The 18,475-nt window shown below is 35.2% G+C and overlaps 1 protein-coding gene across 6 annotated transcripts in view; it reads right to left on the bottom strand.

Moving 5' to 3' along the window:
* Window positions 1-3: 3 nt before the first annotated feature.
* LOC121872290 (N-acetylgalactosaminyltransferase 7-like) overlaps window positions 4-18,475 on the bottom strand; it is a 28,609-nt gene continuing 10,137 nt past the window's right edge. For 4 of the 6 annotated variants that reach the window (XM_042374976.1, XM_042374979.1, XM_042374980.1 and 1 more), the window contains exons 6-12: window positions 18,023-18,199; window positions 17,188-17,305; window positions 16,680-16,882; window positions 15,809-15,953; window positions 12,661-12,771; window positions 9,442-9,567; window positions 7,958-8,771 (exon numbers count right to left, since the gene is read on the bottom strand). In XM_042374976.1, coding sequence (XP_042230910.1) covers window positions 8,631-8,771; window positions 9,442-9,567; window positions 12,661-12,771; window positions 15,809-15,953; window positions 16,680-16,882; window positions 17,188-17,305; window positions 18,023-18,199 — 1,021 coding nt within the window. In that variant the 3' untranslated portion in view covers window positions 7,958-8,630. Of the gene's footprint in view, window positions 878-7,957; window positions 8,772-9,441; window positions 9,568-11,486; window positions 11,586-12,660; window positions 12,772-15,808; window positions 15,954-16,679; window positions 16,883-17,187; window positions 17,306-18,022; window positions 18,200-18,475 lie in introns of those variants that run through there. The other 2 variants (XM_042374974.1, XM_042374975.1) reach the window with 2 other exon arrangements.

The following is an 18,475-nucleotide window of genomic DNA, read 5'->3' as shown; positions in this document are numbered from 1 at the left end:
GAGTGCCTCACCATACTATTTTATTACAGTATACACAATGTTACTGAACATTTATCATCAGGTTTTCAAGACTTATTTAAAGGTACAGTACTTTAAAATATGTACAGGTACACCCATACCCCACTAATAGTTTGATCCATAGTATTCATTCACATAATTTCATCAGTCATTATCACTACAATCATTCTTACTTTTTCAAACATTCTTCATGTGTTCCTGCATATGAGGTGTTGATTAATGTAAGGGCGAACACACCAAAACCAAGTTTTGAGAAAATGAGGTTTAAATTTTGCACATAATCAAAATGTCATAAAACCTCCAAAATTTTTTTACTTCTGTTCAATAAGGTCTCATTTTAAATGTGATTTAATGCAGAATGTGATCCTTGTAATACATGAAGTTTTATGTATGATTTTGGTGCACATTGATGTCAAATAATGAAATGGTGTGAAATTAACATTAATGAAAATAATGAAATAAAAGTTCTGTACCCAAATCAATAAATTTATATTGTAATAAATTTAAAAAAAAACAATAATGGTAACTCTCTCTAGATGATGACTGTGCTCCACTAAAGAACTGGGGGGGTAGATGACTAGTAGCGTATCTGATCAACAACAGATACATCATCTTCCTCTGGGACGCCAAAAATAGAATGTAGTGAGTTTCTCACTGGTCGGCACGCTCCTCCCCGACATGCTGTTTAGCTCGGAATAAGGTGGGCTGTGATTGGTCGCCGGGCCACTGGCGAAATCGACTTTGTTTTACTCTTGGCAGACACTGAGATTACCACAGACACCGGGAGTTTTACATCATGTGATTCAATGGGATTTTGCCAGTAAACCAAGGCGAACTTGTCAGAGTAGAATGAAACTTTCTGAAATGAATGGTACAAAAATCACATTTTCACTTGGTGACGAGTTCGCCCTTGCAGTAATCAACGCTTCATATATCCCCTTGTTCCTCAACTTCATTTCCTTCAAAGACCGGTTCTTTTATTATACATTACACTACATACTTTATTTCTTTCAATCATTACATCCTCTAGCACATGTCTCCAATACTTGTTTATATGTTTTATAAAACAAAGGTGCAGATGGTGCAGCGACCCAGTCCACCACCTAGGCTGTTGACGTAAATAACAACTCCACTTCTCCATCCCACTCATCAATCCAGTCTAACAATGGGGGGTCTTCAGTCTGGTATTTATTCGTCTAATGAACCCGACGTTGATGGGAGAAGTGCAGTATATGTAGGTAATCTAAGGAGGGTCTGAGAGCCATGAAGGATACCCGCTAGATCCTTGTAGCCAAAGTCTTGAACTAATTAATCAATAAATTTAATGTACAGTTACGGTCAGAAGTCATGTCGCCCGCCTTTCTGCTCCACTAACCCCGAGTTTCAGGCTCGTGAATCTGAAGCATCCATAAACAAGATAATGCATCAGTGGCTACTGCTTCAGGTTCACGAGTCTGAGTCCTGGGTTTCGTGTTGTAGAAAGAGAGGCAACAGGACTTCTGACCATGGCTGTATTAGATGAAACCAGTCTTTAAAATATTGCTTTACTTGGCAATACACAATGGATGAAAGCATATGACAGGAAAAAATCAATTCCAGTGTAAATTCACTGGCCCACTGCACACAAACTTTAAATGAAGTACAGTATTAAAATTTATTAGAAATTCTTAGACATTAATTACATCACTAATATTATGCACAAAAGCTGAGAACAGTAGTTATCCAGTAATAAAATATTTAACAGTGGACACCAAAACCTTCAATAGAAATCAATGCATGTTGAAACTTGTCCCCTTTAGTATGTAAAAATAAAAATAAAATAAAATAAAATCCTACAATAAAGACATTAAAATTCATCACTCACTCTAGCAGTGGTCTATCACAGAAATATGTGCACAATCACACCAACAAAAAACCTCCAAACCACAAATTTCACACCACACAATATCTTAAAATTTATGAACTGAATTCCATGGAATGTTAAACTATACATGACATAACTTTCCTTTCAGGTAAATTTACTTCTTACCTTAACAGTAAATCATACAAAACTGGAAAAGGAATTTAATGATTATGGACGTATGTCATGTATAATTAAGACTATATAAATACAACGATTGTCAGTGTAAATCTAAATTGGGAGAAATATCAGAGTAACATCTTTTAACAATTACTAGGCAACGTGGCTCTACACTAGGAATTGGGAAATGCTCAATTACAGTATTGTGATTATATTCCTTATCAAATCATCCATTCTCAGATACTGTACAGTGTAGTAGTCCTGCTACAATACAAATTAAAGTCTTTCTTTCAATACAGAATTCATCAAACCCAATATAACAGTACAGGAATACCTCGCTATTTGCAATTAATGTTTTAACACCCCTATTCGATATTCACAAAGACAAATTACAATATGCTATACAGTAGTGATATTTCAAGCCGTAGCTTTCATATTCAGCAGCTGCGAAAATTAAAGAGATGTCTGGGGTGAAAGTTTCCGCCTGGGAATGCATCCCCCTATTTACATTAATTGCCCTGATGTTGACAAATTAGTTATTCACTGACTTTTAGGAATGCATCCTTTGCAATAACTGGGGTAATCCTGTTGTGTATATGTTTATGTGCATTTATACATAATTTCAAACATTGTCATTCAATATTTAAAATTTAATACACTCCTACAACTCTATGGTACAGTACAGGGGATACAGGTAAATTTTTATTATACATTTAAAGGCTAAACATGCACTAAGGTATAGACAAATTAATTAAAAGATATAATATATGGACAATATCTACAGACCAGAAGTTATGACTGTACTGTTAAAATTGGTTCCCATTAATGGAGTATAGTGTAATGACTGGTCCAAGAAAAATGGATTAAAAGTTCTCTCGGCACTGAATTCGGTCCTACACTGTATATGTTACAATTCATTTAAAAATAATCAAGTAGTTAGCCTTGTCAGTTGTGGCAAAAAATCCTATGAATATACAGTACAATGTAATCCCCAATTAAACACACTAGAAATTCCTTAATATTCTGAAATAATTATAAATATTATTACAGTGTGATAGAGAAGAGACAGACCTACAGTAAATACCAAATAATGAACTACATTTGCCAGTGAAAAAGGATAGCATTCTCTTTTATAAGAAATTAGCCAATATGTATAGGTGTTTGTACTTAAATCTTGTACAGTTCTGATAGTCATTTTAAAACTTTTCAATTATACAAGGCATTCAATATTATCCTTCAAGTCAATGAATAAGCCATTCAAATATATTTGTGTCAATTCATACCAAATTAAGTTCAGTTATTCATTTCACTAGATATACTGTACAACAATAAAGACCAGGAGTGTGCAAAAGTTTGCAGTAGTCTAGTTGATAATTGAAGGATTTTTGTTGACATTTGTGAGTATTAGTTCCTGTGATGTATATATAAAGTATCTAAAAGCTAACATGAGGACTTGGAGTAACAAAGTTTAAGATAAAAGTTAGTTCAGTTTGCGGCCTTGACAAGATAGCATGAGCAGCTCCGTGTACACCATAAGCATCCATTATGCCCCAGCAACCCAGGTGTAGATGTGAATCTGTATCTCTTAGGCTGAGAGTCAAACACTATAACAGTTCTGGTATGTCCCTTGTGTAACTAAAATACCTCAGAACCTCATGGAAACTTTGAAGTTCCTGCTCTCACTCTTCCACTAGTAGATGTGACCAGATCCGTGTCCTTCATGATGTAATATTCATTTTTAAATTACTATAACTTATGTACAAATGCTCCAAAAAGCATCATGACAAAGACAGGTGAACCTTGAAAACACTAAACAATTAATTTTTTCTTCAATTGTAAAATATCTAGCATAATGTGATGACAATAAACAAGATTCACAATGACAAATTTACAACTGAAAATGAATGCATTAGAAAGGAGAGTAATTATCATACCTTGCACAAATATATGTCATGAAATAACTCGTGCAAGGCACATATCACATAAGATGTTAACATTAAACTTCTTTAATAAGAAGTCTTACATCACAGAACTATGTATATAGGGAGTGCCCTCCACTCCCGAGGTAGCCCTGGACCTGTGGCAAGCAGCCTTCTCACCCAACCAGGGACCAGCATCACTCCCCTCCCAGACTAAACAAACCAACCAACTCTGTCCATATATATGGGTTTAAAGTACAGTATTCAATTAAATTAGGTCAGGTTTGTCTGGTGTGTCATTTGATAAATTATTTACATTTACCTTATATACAGGACCACGTCACTCAGTTGTGCCATACTGTCATAAATTTTGACGTTACTGTTCTGACAAAGTAATTTTGTAAGAAAATTTGTTTTAATGGTTGTGCACCAATAAACTATTATAATGAGGTCAACTTATCACGATGCCTGGTGTTAGTTTTTCATAATTTTATTTGGTACGGTACTTTATTTCATATTCAGTTCATCAATAACTAGACCTTTACAGTTTTTTTGTCAAATTCAGCTTCCTTTTTGACACCCTCTAATCAAACAAATGAAGTGACAGGCTAACAAATGTAAAGAGTGGCCTCACTGTACAGCATGCCCTTCAAATTCGCGGGGGTTAAGTTCTCAAAAAATGGCCACGAATCACCAAATCCACAAATAACATTTGCTGACCTGGGGGGGGGGGACATTTTTACCTGTGTATAAATAAATTTATATTCCCTTTATGTGTTTGCCCTTACAAAAATTCTTTCCTTAAGCCCCGGGTTATGGTGCTGCTGGCAGTACCCCCCATGCGGGGTTAAATCGAGAAAAAAAATCAACATTTCCAAAAATAATAATAAAAAAAATGGCGGGAAAATAGGCGGACGTTCTGGAACGTCATCCGGGGCCTAAGGTTAACCTATATTGTATTTATGTAAACACACACATATGCAAAACACCTACTGTACAGTACAGTACTAATAAATAATAATGGGAAAATTCTCTCACAATTAATTAGAAACAAATTTATAAAAAATGTGAGTCTACCCTCAAATCTATTAAGTGCTTTATTAATTACAAAGCACGGAGTAGGCTTGAGGGTAGACTCACATTTTTATTAAATTTGTTTCTGATTATTATTTATAAGAGGATTTTCCCATTATTTATTTATGTGTGTGTGTCTACAAACACACACATATACTCGTACAATACTGTACAGGTAAAGGAAATTACGGTCTCTAGAACAAATGGTTCCCTGTCCCAGCTGCGAAAATGCCGGCAACTTTAAAACTACCCGTAGACATTATTGGGTACATCCAGGGTGTCATCCGTAAGTAATAAGAGTACCGTGAAATAAAAATTCGCGAATTATCCGGGCGACTGTACAACTTATCTGTGTGTGTGCAACTAAATCATATATCAAGCTGACACATTTACAAGTGGCATGGGAAAATCCAAGTTCTGAATACAGAATTTTGAACTGTGTAACCATTTTATTGCTGTCTGTCCTTGGGTCTAAACCTTAACACCAAATTCTGAAACACCTTACTGAGATCATGGAGCCTCATTTCTATGTAATGAGACCTGATTTTTCTCTACCTTTTTGATGTTTTGTATTAATTGTGATTATTATTATTATTATACCCATGAGAAACTGTACAAGAAATTCACCTAAACTTGGAAATGTTATATTACTGTACTGTAATTCCAGAAGGAAATGAGACACTGGTACAGTATCTCCCAAGTTCAAGTGAATTTTGTGAGAACAAATATATGCAGTATGTGAGTACTGTACTGTATAATACAAATACAAAAAAATATATGAAAAGTCAGAATTTATTCATTGGAAATGTGGCTCCTTTTTCTCTGTATGGGTGTGGTACTGGGTTTCAGACACAACGGCTGTAAACATGAACAACACAGCAGCTACTGGTAATGTGAGTTTGTTCATTCCTCTGCCACTGTTAGGTTATGTTTTGTACATTATTGTGAATTATTAATCACATTTTCACTAAACTACTTATCATCATTTGGACCAAATTTTTGCTATGATTCAACAGCACAAAGTTTGATATTTTTCCCAACATTGTTTTTTCTAAAGATGTCAGATTTCTTTGCGGCTACTCTTCTGCCTCATCTCTGCATTAGAGCATTTTGCTCTCTAAAATCATTAAAACATTGCCAGAAATAATGGAAATTAAACAATGTCAAAGACAATTACAGGCATCCCTGATTTATGATCTTCCTATTGTAGTATACTTTGTTTTGGAGACTGAGAAGTGATTTTTGTGACTATAGTGCTTTGCCCATTGATGTCAATTTGACGTGAGCAGTGTCAGCCGCTATCATTGATTTTGTTATCATCAGTGTTTTTTCCCTTACAGTGAGAGGACATTATTAACATTCAGATTATATTCAGTTTTTGTAAAGTGCTTTTGCTCTGTTTTGGTGACTGTGAAGTAAGCAGTGCAACTTTGAAAATGCCCAGCAAGCATGTTGATGAGGCTCCTGCACCTGGGAAGGCCAAGGCACCCAGGAAAACCGTGTCTCTGGGCATGTGATGATGACCAGGCTTGTTCTTAATGATGTGGTGAGTGTTGTTTAATTGTGTTTTAGGTATACAGCTCCTCCCCGACTTACGACGGGGTTAGGGACCCAAATCCAGGTCGTAAGTCGAAAATGCTTAAATAATACACAGAAAATCTAAAATGGGTGTCTCTTTTTCTTCCCAGCACCACAAAACTCTCACTTTTAAGCTTGCCAGCCATTTTAAAGTGAACTACAAACGAAAATTTTGTCTGTGTACTGAAGATGGGACTCGAAAATACGTAATTTGACAAAATTTTGGTACGACTGAGGCAGGTCGTAAGTGCGGGTGGTCATAAGTCGAATAGGTCGTAAGTCGGGGAGGAGCTGTATTATTATAGTAGGAATTTTATTTTCGGTAATACACGTGGGTGTCTAACTGGCTGGGAACATATCCCATTGAACCCCAAGTTATAATGCTCCTGATTTATGATACTGTATTTCAACTTGCGGTGGGCGTTTCAGGAACGTAACACCATCGTATATATACCTGCATTAATGTAGTTACTTATACCTTACAGTATATAGTACTTTTAACATAGTGGCTGACCTGGAAATTCAACCACTTTATCTTTGTGAAAAATATCTGGTTGCAAGGCTACTACTCAAAGGCATATCAATAAGGCACACGGCCAGATGTTTCAATGTGAATGTAAGAGCAATCATAAAGTTGGAATGGGTTCTTATGCAGTTTATTTTGCATAATTTTATATGAATTAATTTGCCCAGATAACAGTACAGTACCCTATATAATATAATTTTTAACTAATTGAGAACAAATAATAATGTTCAAATTATAATATTTTATCTGTTTTTCCTTAATGGAAGCATCAAATTCTTTTTCCTATCAATGGTTGAACATGAACGGTATGAAGTGACAAAATGGATGCTTTTATACGTCTCTGGTATGTTAATGATTGGTTGATTTGTGCAAGGTATGGGAATTCCTGTACCTGGACAGAGAAACTTACTTTAAGTGAGGTGAGCTCCTTGGTAATTGTGGATCAAGACAAATAAATAGTGGAAAAGTTTTTGAAAAGATAGTTCAGGTCCACACTAGAAATCTTTATAAATACAAATATAATAAATGCACTGATATTTGTGCGAGGAGACTTTATACGTGGTAAAGCCTTACAACCATACTCCATTCTTCATGAAGTAATTACAGTATAGTATGTTGCTTAATGGGTCTTTCGACACTAACAATTGTCAAGTAAAATACTTGCTTTGGTAAACCTAGGTTCAGGCCAATGGTCAATGGACGAGTTGACGGTTCTGGGTCAACACAAGAAATACACTCTGCCACGTTCATAGAGTGATACGGTATATATAATTTGTAATAAAAGTTTAAAGTCCTGCTATAATAGTCGAGATAAGTTTATTTCTCTAGAAACAGGGCCGCCATTTGCAATGACATCTTCACCCAACCTGCAGTCACGTGACTTTTTACCAACTTTAACCCTTATATTTTACACTTTTTGGCCTAATTTATTTAAAAATATCATTACAATAGTGAATTTAAGAGTTTTTGTTACCCATTGATCTGCAGTCTTACGAAAAAATCCGACCATCAACTCGTCCATTCCAGTTATTGAAAAAGATCTGAAAATTCTAATTTTATGAGTACTGTAGTTAAATTAATGTAAATGGTGGGGGAGGGGGGGCTTCCACAACTATTGTACTACTTTGATTATTGCCTGTGGAGTCTTTTACCAACTTTAAAATGCACAACAAACAATAACAATAAAACCCTTCATTATGAAGGACTACCATCATTCATTTCTATTAAAGGACTTAACTTTTCTACATCCATATTTACATACAAGTGTAACCTGTCTTTTATCCTTTTCCCGTTTGACTACAACCTACCGTACCTGTACGTTCTTTGTGACACTCAACAGACTGCACATCCAAACCTGTGTTATCAGCATATTTTTTTTATTTTCTACAAATTTATCAAGAAATTTTCATTTATTGGATATTTCAAATTATAGTTTGTTTCACTGTCAAGTATATATTAAAATATAAACTACCAACTGATCCACTACTTCCTCACCTCACCACTTAGGAGTAATCTGTTTGAATGTCCACTTCTGGTAATTGTTAATAGGGTCACATGGAAGCATAGTCAACTGGTTGTTCTGGGGGTGGAGAGCAGCACATTTCCCCATCCGCTTGTGGAGCATCACATGGCTTTGCTGCAAATAGTCATTATTTTTTTTATTAATTTAACTGATAAATTTTCATATCCTCTATGTGGTTTTCAATCTTTTTACCAGCAACTTGAAGAACTTTATACACATTCTATGTCTTGTTGCATGTTTTTACATTTACCAAAAGAATACACTATTCCTACACCCAAGTTAAGCTCAAGTACTCATAAACAACATTGCTGCCTCAACTCCCAATACCTGTGGGTGTTTATCACTGAGTAATAAGACTGAACAACTCCTGAGTATATGCAGTACACCCTGTATACTAACCCAACCACTATCACAAGTTTGTTTAAAGCTGACAATAAGAACTAATCCTATTTGATTCTTACATGTCCCACTCTACCATAATCCATATATCATGGTATCTTAAGATATATCTACCTTTTCAGAATTATTATTTGGTTTACGGTTAAAATGATGTAAAGTATTGTACTCAGTTATACAAATACTATACAAGATATTTTAGAACAGGAAATTTAATGGCAAGTCAGGTAATGAAAATCTGCACCTACTAATGTTTACATCAACCCTTTATTAAATGGAAGATTCCTAAAGTTGTAAATATAAGTGAACACTGTAAAGGATAAAACTATTTCTATGGGGTAGTAACTAGTGGCCACCCAATGACTGAAAATCAATTTGTGAGACTTACCTCATCATATTGCCACGGCCCATCCACTGTTCCCAAACGACAGAAGATCAGCTTTACACCTTGGCCATCGGCATCAACACACCGCTCCCCAACACCTAGCTGGCCTTCTGCATTTAGCCGGATGAGCTGTTAAGAAATAAAACAATTAAGAAAACCTCTTACTGTACATCAGTGAGCCAACCTGCCCATTTACATGTGATTTAAGAAGAATGGCTTGATTGATCTAAAAGAATATCAACTTGAATTATGATGATCTGCATAAAGGTCAAGTGACTAAATAAGAATTTAAAAAGTCTAAAAGAGTAATGAGATTATGACACTGGATTCACTGTTACAGACAGACTAATGAACATTGTACCAATATCTCCATTTCTATTTTTTTTTATTCACCGAGAATTAACCCATTTCTTGCCCTTTTACTTTATTATGTATTATCTCAATTTTATTGACTGCACATTATTACAGATTCATTTTAAAGTAATTACTGTACATTTAAGCTATCTTGGCAAAATTTAAATGGTTTTTTCACTTACAGCACCATAAAATATAACCAGTAATTGATTCTGCAATCCCATCTTATGGAAACGCCCAGGACTAGGTAAGCAAAGAGTTAGGGAGCTGGCTAGTATGGTGGAGCTGCTGGAGCCACTTGCTGTTGGGGTGACTGTGATAAACTGCATTTAGGTGGAGTGTCTTACCACAGACTGTAGATGAGCTTGTGCTCGTTATCTTCAGTGACCAGCTTTGTTATCCAGAACTGAAGGGGGGTTAATCAGACCCAATACTCACCAGAAGCAGTGTAGTACTCCCGATCCTTGAAACTCTTATGCGCTACAATTGTACAGTAATATCTAATCTAATATGGATAGGCACTTAATAACTATCATCACATTGAAACCAAAAACTGTAGAGTAGTGTGAATGAATAATTAGACTGGACAATAGTACCTGTATTGGTGGATATAAAAAAATAGCAGTTACTGTACTAAAATTGCCAGACAATAAAGTGCTGGATAAAACCTTGTATTCATACTCATGCAAGTTTGCCAAACTTTCACATATTTTTTTTTAATAAACAAATAAAACTGAGTTTCAGAAAAGTAAAATATTTAGGTTGTACACTAAAGACTTCTCTTACCTTAAAGCCCTAAAAGGCATCATCCTTGTTATTACTGCACGACAGATTGACAATTTAGACATACAGGCATCCCCCGGGTTACGGAAATTCGCTCTTACGGATATTGTAAAATATGACCAATAAATTCGGGATACGGACAAAAAATTTGCCCTTACGGAAATTGGGTACATTTTGTACTTTTTTTTTAATACTATTAGAAAAAAAAATTCACAGAAATTATAAAACTTATTTTGTGTGGATTTCTTGGTGGTTCAAGGAGTCAGTAGTGCCTCTCCGTCTCCCTCCCAGTAACTCCACCACACCTAATGTAGCACTCAACATCGTTTGTGGCAAGTTAAATTCAAGTATTTCGTATATTTATTATCATATTAGATCATAAAATAATCAATGTATGTCTTAAAAACAAGATTATTTTCATTCATAAATGTGCTTGTATTACGTCTCCAATTATATAATGGAAGTCAATGGGAAAAATGGTTTCGCATTACGGACAAATTTTCAAGGTACCTTCCGTAACTCAGGGGATGCCTGTATCTAAAATACACAGTGGATGATATCAGTTAAAAATTCCTGTTCACACTAAAGAATATTTTCACAAAGTTTTCATTTGTAACAATGTGCACTGAACTAATAAATTTATTATTTTTATATTTTTTAGCTTGAAATTTCAAATCAGGTTTTGGGAATGTCAGCCTTGAGTCTTGAACATATGGCACACACATATAGGGAAAACATTAATTAAATCTACAATTTCCTATGTAACATGCACAATAACTTTCCCTAAAGATAAATTATCAACATCAGAGTAAAATTTTAACAACTAATAACTTAAAGCATCAAGATTATTGCTTCTTAAAGTCTTACAACTAACAAAGTCAGCAAGAGGGGAAATTAATTATGAACCTTACCTGATTATTACCAAAACCATGACAGTGAGAGACACCCATGAGACTGGGGGCAGCATGACCCATAGTATCAAGACACTGTGAAGTGGCAGCATTACGCAGCTGTGGGTAGTGTGTATAAGAAGTATGGTTTCCTCTGATAATTTATAAGTTCTTTTCTGGCCAATAAAGGAAACTCCTACAAATAAAAGTTATGAAAGAGTGGCAAGAAAAAATATTAAACCAAAATGGTCCTAGACAGGTAAGGTTAATTTTGTTACAGTGGGAAAAAGGTTTATAAGAGTAGAACACATGTGGAAAAAGAAGAGTGGTTTCAAGAACTGTCACCATTCACATCTCAACTACATAAAAGCCCCATAACCAAAAGTGACAGATTCCATTCCCATTACTTCATTTAATCAAAGAGAAGATACTTGCATAGCACTATATTATAAACTTCCCATCAATTCTTCTATCAAACACAGCAGACTCACAGAACAGAAGTACGATGCAGCGAGAAACCAACTGTGAATATGTACAATAGCTACCTTTGCAGAATACTGTACAGTACTCACCAAAATGTCAATACATAAACCCTCCAGCTCCCTAACATATTTGACTGAATCATCACTTACCAGTGGGTATGGGAGCCTAACATTCCAAATGATGAACATTAACTATAGACAGAGAATTTCTAAATTATACAACACCTTTGTTTATTAATTTCATGGGTTTATGAATCAATGGTGGTGGGGTCTTTTCTATAACAAATAAATATTACAGCAAAAATTCAAGGAATATAAACCAAAAGACTACAAGAACATACATTACTGCAACATTCACTTAACGTGAGATGAAATTAAGTACAGTATGGGGGTAGGGGGGATATCAAAGAACATTAGCAGTTCAAAACCTCTCGTTTTATCCAAAAAGTTGTAAATTTTTTACCAGTGGGCAAGCTGATACTTACCTAGGATGATGCCAGCTCACATACTGTCACTTGATGTGACCAAGTCAAGATCAGTCTGTATGGTCATTACTTCCTAATATCATTGGCAGAATTCTTTTAAGGAAAAAAAAAAATCTTGGCAAAACTACACATATTATAATATACAAACTGTAGTGCACATAATGTTCCAAGAAACAATATGAAAGGACGAATAAAATTCACAAGTACAGTTAGCGCCCAGCTTATTACCTGACTAGTGTCACCACCAAGGGTGTCCCCCATACAGGGATAAGTCTCCAACACAGCTGGAGCATCATGGCCAACAGTGTCCCAACAGAAGTCACCAACAAGACTGCGCAGCTATTGATCAATATGGGGTCTCATAAGTCTTAAAAGTCTCTTTGTCCAGGTCTAGTTATTACAAAATACTGATTAATCTTCAATAAATCAACAATACAAAATATGATTGGTTAAATGTTACCCAAAAAGGAACACAAATAGTGAAGGAACAATATGCATGGCTTCCTAAGTCATTACACATATCTGGGAACAAGTAGAAAACAGGAGTGTCACAGAAATGAGACAATGATAAGAAAATTTAGGTAAAGCCAGATACAGTATAATATATATTATACAGTGTACCAGGAAATATTCACCAGTACTCAATATTATATAAATAATGATATATACTGACTTTATCCCTAACATAGAGATACTTAACCACCTCTTAAAGTGAAAAGCTCAATACAGTGCAGTATTGTATTGTTTCTTTATTGTCTCTAGAAGTGGCCATCTGTGTTAGTCACTATAGAGATCTGTCAACCAAATGGGTATTTTTTTTAGTTCTTCCTTTCCAACATTTCACCAGTGCATGTGGGTAATGGTGTCTAAATTCTACCCCAGTGTTGCAAAGGAGACAGGTTTATGCTGACAGAATTGCAATTAATGTTTAAAGGTGAGATTTTTATCAGATAAGAGAGCTTGGTGCAAAATGTAGTGCTAAGTGATGAGTATGCACCACCACTGCCTCTTCATATCATTAGTATTATCATTTTTCAGGCAATGACTAACATAGCATAAGTCTTGTAGGAGCATACAAGACAAATGTCATGATTAAAACAGTGGATGAGGCACTGATGAGAAAATAGTTACAATATGATTCACATATGTGTAAGACAAGGGACATTAGAAATACACACACAGAATACCTTTAATTTATATACTGTATCTATATTTTTAAGGAGTCAAGAAGCAAAAGCGTGAATATACTATGTAATAAAACCTTCTAGATGCAGACAACTTGAAAGGTTCAAGGCAGTGATATAACACGAGCTGAGCAGTAAAATAGTGCACTACTGTATACTGGAGAGGTGCAAGGACAGCAGTCGACACTGGAAATGATGAATTAGCTAAACTTAATGTCTTTGTCTATAACAAATCATCTTATCTTTTCTATATTGCCTCATTCTTTTAGGGAGTTTCCTTCTAAGGGTGATGGCCATAACAGAAGAGCCTTCAGGCTAGCCTATCAAAGAGTCTATTCACTACATGTGCTGTAACTCTCTGTTCCCCTTATCACCTGCCCTGTTCTTTCCTTAATGTATTGCTCCACCTGTCCCTTCTAACATCATCTGCTACAATGCTATCACTTTATTATCCTCTCCTGCATCCTTCTTAAATGTTCATATCACCTTTGTGAAACTCTTTTTCCATTCCATCCCTCCACAAATTGCACCCTCTGATGCCAGTAAGTTCAGGACCAATTAAGACCTGGGTCCATTGAATCCCATCTCCAAATGGGCTTTAAACTTAATGGCACATTAAAAGAGGACTAAAAGTTTATTTTTCAATGAAAGTACGTAGGCCTTCTTAGGCCCCATGCCCTGATAGGCACTAAACATAACTGGACCTTCTTCGAATATGAGGCCCAATGTGTTCATGTTCTAATGGGTCATGAACTTGGGTTTATTGTTTGATGGGTGCAATATTATAATCCACAAAAGTGTATGAGTGACTATAAAGTATCTGATATTGAGAGTTTTATTTGGTTAAGAGAATGTAAACCCAGAATTTGCTATAAGCCAAAATAGCTGCACAACAATTAATTCCATTAAAGTAGAGTTAGCTCCACCTGTATTCTAGTCACTCTACTGTGCCAAAAGTGTGAAATAAGACCAACAACCAGGTGAGAATGGACTGACTTTAAAAGCTGTGTACAGACTTTGTTGGACTATAGTTTCTACTCTGGCAAGTGAGGTGGCAGTAAATAGCTCTGCCCACAGAATAACATGTAAGCCTCTAATGCTATGAAGCTGGGAACACTGAATACTGCCCCAACATGAAGGTTTTCTACAAGGAAGCAAGGCATGAATAATTTTCAAATACAGTATGCATATTTTCAAATATTTTCACACAATAATAATACTCAATTGCTTTACTAAAAACAAATAAGAAAATTCATCTTTGGACCTAAAAAAATATATTAAGAAACAAGTGAAAAAATAAAAATAAATTTATATAAACTGTCAGCACAGTCTGGTCATAAAGTCTGTGAGAGTCAGTCAGGGTAGTATTCATAGAACTATCTGATGCATCAAAAATGTAGTCTTCCAATAGAGAAACACTATTGAAGTATTACATGAGCATAGCAGTAACTTAAGCAACCGGGTAAAAGAGTTCAGCTGTACCTCAAATGCCTCTACAATATTTTGAATATGTATCAAATGTCCCACAACCTAATCTGTCAAGCCCACATATTTCACCTCACATTCACTAAAAGTCAAATGAAAGAATCCACAACCAATGTGACATGCAAAAATAATTTCCACACTCATATGTGAACAGTGGGGAGAAGTTTTAACTGTTTATGGAACTTAACTTTGTAATTTTTATCTTATACTGAGTGCAGGTCCATTCAAGCCAATAAGGAAGAGAGAGAGAAGTGAAGAGTTTGTGGAGTTCCAACATGCATTACCAGAGAAGATACTATATTTCATTTACATACAAAATATAATTACAGGCTTAACCTAATCATAAAATAAAATTCAAAAGCACTGCATTTAATTTTTCTGCCTTATAATCATGAAATAAACTATCAAACTAATATGAAAAGTATGATTAATTTACAGTCAACAGTTCCAACCAACACTCAAACTTTTAATGTGTCTGATTTTATTGTTGATGGGTTGCAGATCTTAAACTTATATTACTGAAAACTTTACTTCTTTAAAAAGTAGATAATTCTGCACATGAATTTAGAAACATGTATTTAGATTCTTAAAGTAACTTTTCCCATAAAAGGCCCATAATTTTAAGGAAATAATGTATTTCAACAAAAAGATATGTTAAATCTGGTAAACTGTCTCACCTATAGAGAACCTCTGTGTACAGTACCTACCTCGCCCCAGTGCACGTTGGGAGGAAGTTCTGGATACTTGCGGAGTAAGTCAGGAGCGACATTATCCATGAACCATTGAAAGCTCTTGCACTGCAACCGTTTTTTCAGCTCCAACTGTTGACTAATGTCACCCATGTCAAGGTACCTAGATATGGGAAGTAGCATTACAAGAAAGCTCTACGATTGCCAAAGAAATACTTATTGCTATACTGTACCGAAATATACATTATTTCATATTACGTATTAAATGCTAAATATTTTATGATATACTGTACAGTGTTAAACCTCGACTCAATTACTGTATATGCAATGTTACAGTAAAATTATGAATAATCACATTAGGTGTAACAGTGAAAAGAGAATAAATTATTCCCAATTTAATATTAAAACTGAGAAATTATATTAGATTTAGAAATTAATGAGTCAAGGTTTAACAGTGTATTAAAAAGAAATGGATCAAAGTTTAACATTCTGTATGTAGCTATATGAAAGAATATCATTTATTGTTTAACTCTACAAGGAGAAGAAACTACTCAAGTCTTGGGAGTCCTAATAAGTGCCTCAAGGCTTAAAAGAGCTCATAAATGACCCAAAACTTAACAGAGTTCATAAGTGACTCAAAGCTTAATAGCACTCACAAGTGACTCAAAACTTAACAGAGCTCAGAAATGACTCAAATCTTACAGAGAGCTTAGAAGTGACTCAGACTTAACATTTAAGTATTAAAAAATTACCCATGTCAAAACAGTGCTAAGAAATAACTTAAGGTAGCAGAAAACCTTGCTATAATTATGAAAAAAGAACAGGAGACAACAAAATGTGAATGAGAACGAAATTTAAAAACCTTTCCATTAACCATAACTAGACTAACCTTGCCAGAGGTTCACGTGTGTAAAAGTACTCCTTATATTTGTCGTCAAACCACGTCTCAATAACTCTCTTGTAATTAATGGTGATAAGAGGGCCCTTCTTCTTCTCTGCCAGTTTGCCAAAGTTATAAGGCATGAATCCCCGGTAAACATGACCCACACGAGAACAAGGCACCCACTCAATGCTGCCACCACACTGCCATATCTGTTGACAGAAAACTTGGCTATTTTCTCTTCCATTTTTTTAGTTTCATTTACAATCAAACAGCTGTACTAGTATAAATTAATACTATGATTTAGCTTACAATTCAAGCGCTGACCCTGAACCCCACAACTTAAGGTGAGAAATTCTATTTTCTATGCCATCATTATCCTCTCTTTAACTGACAGCATGAAAACCATATAATTCAGACTAAAGAAGGAACCAGTAAGTAAGTTTAGCTAATATGTCAATAACAGGTGAAGCTCAATACAGTAATGGGTTATAACGTGTATGAGAGAAAGAATTACCTTAAAAGATAACTCAAAGTTTTCTCCTCCCCAGACCAAAAGTCCCGGATCATAAGCACCGAGACTCAAGAAGTACTCTCGGTTGATAGCAAATAAACCTCCCGCATGAGTTGGAGCTCTGAAATTAAAAAGCCATAAAAAATATATCAAATCATTCTCGTGTGCCTAGAAGATTATAAGCAGACACAAGATGACGTAGATTTGAAAGTGTTCATGCATGATTCTGTATAAATTTTCACACAGCTTCATATTTCTTGTTATAATTCTGCATTGTTGGAATCAAATGCACCCACAGGCTCTCTTGTCATATGCTGCTATTCATTTACTCTTACTGCTCTAATAAATGTATTTTGTTCTGGAGTTCCCCCTTAAATAAATAAACTCCAAATACCTATCTGGTTCATCCCCGCCACTAGATACTGGCTAGCATCCCTTATCACCAGCATTTTCATCCCCAGAAACATTCCATCTCCTTCTTGGTCTTCCTAACTATCACACTTTCTTTGTTTTTACCCTACCAAACACTCCTGACTTTCCCCTCTTCCTAGTCCTCAAAACCAAGAGATTCCATTTTCTTTTAATTGCCTTATTTTAATTCTTTCTTCATCATTCTCATTACATCTACACACAGTCTATCAGCCTTCTTATATTCTGCTCTCTCTTCTCTCTGAATACTGGTACAAGATGGAGTTACCAGCCTTACACTCCTGGACTGGGGAGGGGGTTACATGGCTTGTATAAGATGGTCCTTGAAAATCATGTTAAGGATTGGCTACTATAAAGATTACAATTCTTGGAACATAAGATCAAAGAAACAAAATTACTGTATTCCTACTTGTAAGGTTCACTCTTGTGTATGCGCTGACGTTCCATCTCCATTGGCAGTTCTGACTCCTTGTATAACATTCCCCACTCAAATATGCCTCTGAAGTTACTGCCAGCACCATACACTGGTCGGTACTCAAATGTATTGTGATCTATACCGTCAATAACTGGTACTGTCATGGTATGTCTGTAAGAAAAAATAAATAAAAATTAACAAACATTTTAATTTCATGATAAAAAAAATATAAATATGAAGGATTCAACATTGGAAACCCAATTCTATACCCAAGTCTACAGGTTGCAACCCAGGAAGGCTAATGATGCGAAAAAAAAGAAAGATTATGTGCTCTTGGTGTGCAGCATGGGTGTGTAGTTTAATAACCTTGAATATCATTTTGGAAATGTAGACTTGGGGAGAACAAAGTGATATGCTCCTTGCACCCAAAATAGAAGCTGTCCAACT

The sequence above is a fragment of the Homarus americanus genome, unplaced genomic scaffold (assembly GCF_018991925.1).
Source record: "Homarus americanus isolate GMGI-L3 unplaced genomic scaffold, GMGI_Hamer_2.0 scaffold5589, whole genome shotgun sequence".
Classification (NCBI taxonomy): domain Eukaryota; kingdom Metazoa; phylum Arthropoda; class Malacostraca; order Decapoda; family Nephropidae; genus Homarus; species Homarus americanus.
Note: the sequence above shows the minus strand (reverse complement) of the source record. Positions and strands in the feature narration are given on the sequence as shown.